This window comes from Sinocyclocheilus anshuiensis, unplaced genomic scaffold (genome assembly GCF_001515605.1).
Source record: "Sinocyclocheilus anshuiensis isolate Anshui unplaced genomic scaffold, SAMN03320099.WGS_v1.1 scaffold729, whole genome shotgun sequence".
Lineage (NCBI taxonomy): Eukaryota > Metazoa > Chordata > Actinopteri > Cypriniformes > Cyprinidae > Sinocyclocheilus > Sinocyclocheilus anshuiensis.
The window spans coordinates 235,654-239,868 of NW_015536561.1; the positions used below are offsets into that span (position 1 = coordinate 235,654).

The 4,215-nt window shown below is 37.9% G+C and overlaps 1 protein-coding gene across 2 annotated transcripts in view; it reads left to right on the forward strand.

Annotated features, from left to right (window-relative positions):
- The first annotated feature begins 1,672 nt into the window (after positions 1–1,672).
- LOC107701843 (DET1 homolog) overlaps positions 1,673–4,215 on the forward strand; it is a 5,580-nt gene continuing 3,037 nt past the window's right edge. The window contains exons 1-3 of one of the 2 annotated variants that reach the window (XM_016503975.1): positions 1,673–1,873; positions 2,627–3,083; positions 3,687–3,998. In XM_016503975.1, the coding sequence (XP_016359461.1) occupies positions 2,643–3,083; positions 3,687–3,998 (753 nt within the window). In that variant the 5' untranslated portion in view covers positions 1,673–1,873; positions 2,627–2,642. Of the gene's footprint in view, positions 1,874–2,626; positions 3,084–3,621; positions 3,999–4,215 lie in introns of both variants that reach the window. The other variant, XM_016503984.1, reaches the window with a different exon arrangement.

Consider the following 4,215-nt stretch of genomic DNA (forward strand, 5'->3'; position numbering starts at 1 on the left):
CAAACTGTACCAGAAAGGCACCTCCATTAGTGGTGTTCTGTAAAGATTTATTGACCTCTGTCCTAATCATCATGGAACTACCCTGTCAATTGACATTTAAAAATGATTTGTTAATATCATAATTTTAAACATTTTATGGAGGACAGGCATGCTGCCTATTCAATACAGAATTAAAAGTGTATTTACAAAGTCCAAATGCTCCATAAAACATGGAAGTGAAAAGGCATTTTGAGCATTCGTCATTTTTTTCTATGGCAGAAAGGGAAGACAAAAGAGTGAGATGACGTCATCTGTCACTGCTTTGCCTTTTCGGTCTACTCCGCTAATGGATAAATGCATAAATGGGAAGTGCTTTGTCCCTAATTATCAGTTCTAAATTTCCCTTTTGTTAGACCTCTTGCCAACCAAACCCTGACCAAGAAATTTCTTCTACCTGAAAGGTACATTTTAGATTATTTTTTGTGCTATATTCAAATAGCCCCACTGAAAAAAATGCTGGTCTCTCATCCTGGCCAAACTAATGTTTGCCTTGTAAAACTAGGTGATCATAACAAAAAATAAAGACAGTCTGCACTCTGAAGTTTCTTTATTCAGTTTACAATAGGGGAATAATTGGTCACAGATGTTTCGGCTAAAAGCCTTCAGTGTGTCAATGCATTGCTCATCAGGTAATTGTACACAATATGTGAGTATTATGAGGTGTTGCTGCTTAATCAAACAACAAAGTCCAGCTTAACTCATCATAAAACAACTAAAACCATAGGATCAATAACACATCAGACACAAAGATGCTCTTTATAAATATTGTACCTAGAAGAAAAAGAAGAAAGATGCCTTTTTTTAGTAATAATTTTTGGTCAATGTCCCCATCGCAACAGGGCTTCACAACCTACTCAATCCCAGTGCATTTCAGATGTCCAGTGCTATGATTATGATCAGTGTTTTGTTTGCCGATGACAGGTTTACTCACTCTGATTCTTAATGCTTTCAATGTTTTCCCAAAATACAGTATAGAACATGGACAAAACCATGTGAGACCATATGGAAAGTGTCTAAAACCTCTTTAAATCTTGCCCTAGACCACTTTAGACCAGCAAACCAGCTTAGAGTGTTTTTCAACAGTGTTGTAGCACGCTCACCAACCCAACCCTGAGCAAGACATTTCTGAAAAGTAAATTCTGATTATTTTCTATACTGTGTGTGTTCCTTCTGAAAACCATCTTAAAACAGCCTAAAGTGGTCTGTGGGTTTAAACTAGTAGTGTTAAGCTGGTCAGCTTGTTAGTTTCCCAGTCTGACCAACTGAAAAGAGCCCAAAACCATTCTAAAACAGCTCAGAGACCAACTCTGGAGACTCTCACGTTGGGAGACCAGCAATCTAGTTTAGTTTGGCTTAAACTGTTTTTAAGCAGGGAATTCTTCCAAAATCATTTCCCTTATGTCACTGACAGTAATAACATCCTCAGAAAACCTAAATGATTAGCAGTGTGGATACCCAGAGCTTCCATATTCACCCAGAACTACTAATTTCAACGGGTTAATATGACTCATTTGTATGATCAGAGAGGTGTAGTTGCGCTGTTTCGCCGCTGCTGAAGGTGGCGCTCTGACATTCTCTGCGCCTCATGTCCACTGTTTATACGCAGAGCTCGCCGAATGCTATGTACTTCCGGCGTTTAGACAGCGAACAGATCTCTAAACTTTATTTACACTGCCAAATAAACTTTTATACTGCATTGTACCTCCTTTTAAATGGTTTTCGCTTATGTGCTTTATTTGATGCGGCTGTAGGTTGTCTCTTGGCCATGCTTGTGCTCTCAGAGAGTTAAAGCTGTATAAATATTAACATGAAAAGTGTTTAAATGGAGATACAGGTAAGATATGCATAACTCATTCAACTGCGTGTTTATACTGAGGTTTTAATTTCATTCACTTTTAAACGAGCTTATTTTTAAAGCTTTAATGTAGAATAAAACCGAAAAAGCAACAAATGAATTTCAAGCAGGAATATCTGTCTGTTTCTGCATTTATCTGTCTGCCTGCCTGCCTATTTGCTTATTTATTAATTATTTTATTTTATATTACATACCGTATTACATAAAGCAACTTTTGTAGGGAGAACTGCTAAATCTGATTTGCATTTATGATCTCTTTCAGTAATGTTTTAATTTCTCATTTGCAGTGGTAAAGCTGTTGTCATGGCTGCCTTTTTTGTTATATAAAGATAAAATATTATATAAAATCATTTTGTAGAAAGATCTGCTCTATATGCATTGCATTTATTAACTTGATTATCATGATCTCTTCTAATGTTTTAATTCCTCATTTGCAATGGTAAAACTCTTATCAATCCTGCCTGCCTGTCTATTTGTTTATTCTTTGTACCATAAAAGTATTATATAAAACATTTTTTAGGCATATCTGATCTGTTTGCTTTATATTTGTTAACTTGATTATATAATTTCTCATTTTCAGTGGTAAAGCTATTATCATGAGTCATGACTGCCTGCCTGTATATTTGTTTATTTTTTGCCTTGTTTAAAGTATTATTTAAAATAATTTTGTGAGAATATCTGCTCTGTTTGCTTTGCATTTATTAACATCATTATTTAATTTCTCATTTGCAGTGGTAAAGCTGTTATTATGGCTGCTCACCACAACACTACATCAGAGGACGATTTCCCTACTCTGAAGCCGAGACGCATCCAAAATCAGAATGTGGTCCACCGGCTAGAAAGGCGTCGGATTTGCTCTGGTCCAGTTGGGGCTCATTGGTACCGTGTGCACTGCTTCCACCAGAACCTGTTCCCCAACTTCACAGTGGTGAATGTAGAGAAGCCGCCCTGCTTCCTGCGTAAGTTCTCTCCTGACGGACGATGCTTTATTGCGTTTTCTTCTGATCAGACTTCCTTGGAAATCTATGAGTACCAAGGATGCCAAGCTGCTGAAGATCTTCTTCAGGGTCAGAATGGAGAAACGCTGGCCAATGGGAATGACCAGCGCTCCCTCAACATCAGAGGCAGACTCTTTGAACGCTTCTTTTCCCTTCTCCACATCACCAATGTGGCCTCCAACGGTGAGCACATTGTTGTTCAGGTGGGCGACACAATTTACCTTGCCATTTTGCCAATCCCATCACATAGTTTCTTGTCATTTCTTTTTTGGGCAAATATGAATAGCAAAAATGCCAGTAAAGACTGATGGAAATAATTTTTTTGTGAGTACATGCATAAAATGTATATTCTTAAATATAAAATGTCCTTAAAACATTAACATAATTGTTTATAGAACTAAATAGATTTATTTTGTCATGTTGCTCATGTGGGCAACACAGATTTTAATCTAGTTTGGAATGCTTGACTGTCCCGATCCCTTTCCCCCCTCTCCTTTCCATAATTTTCTGTGATTTCTCTACTGTTTGTACAATTAAAAATTGTAAAATTTCTTCCCCTTTTTTCCCTCTTAAAGGGGTCATATGATGTTGCTAAAAAGAACATTATTTTGTGTATTTGGTGTAATGAAATGTGTTTATGCGGTTTAAGGTTAAAAAAACATTATTTTCCACATACTAATGGAGAAACGCTGGCCAATGGGAATGACCAGCGCTCCCTCAACATCAGAGGCAGACTCTTTGAACGCTTCTTTTCCCTTCTCCACATCACCAATGTGGCCTCCAACGGTGAGCACTTGAATAGAGAGTGCAGTCTTTTCACTGACGACTGCCGTTATGTGATCGTCGGCTCGGCTGCTTACTTGCCCGAAGAACCTCATCCACACTTTTTCGAGGTGTACAGAAACAACGAATCTGTGACACCGAACCCACGCTCTCCTCTTGAGGACTACTCACTGCACATCATAGACCTGCACACGGGCCGACTGTGTGATACACGCACTTTTAAGTGTGACAAAATCATTCTGTCTCACAATCAGGGACTGTACCTTTACAGAAATATACTGGCAGTGCTTTCTGTGCAGCAACAGACCATACATGTCTTTCAGGTAAGTGTGTAAGACCTGGAACTGTGTCTTATATGTTGTATTTTCTTTCTATTTCTATTTCTCTCTACTGGGTGAAATATACTGGGTGATGTGACTGGAAAATGTGATGTGACTACGCAACCAAATTCAAACCTGTGTCGCCCACCTCAACAACAATGTCTGACTTTCCTAGGTTGATAAACAATTATGTCAATAATATTTTGAGAGTATATTTTAT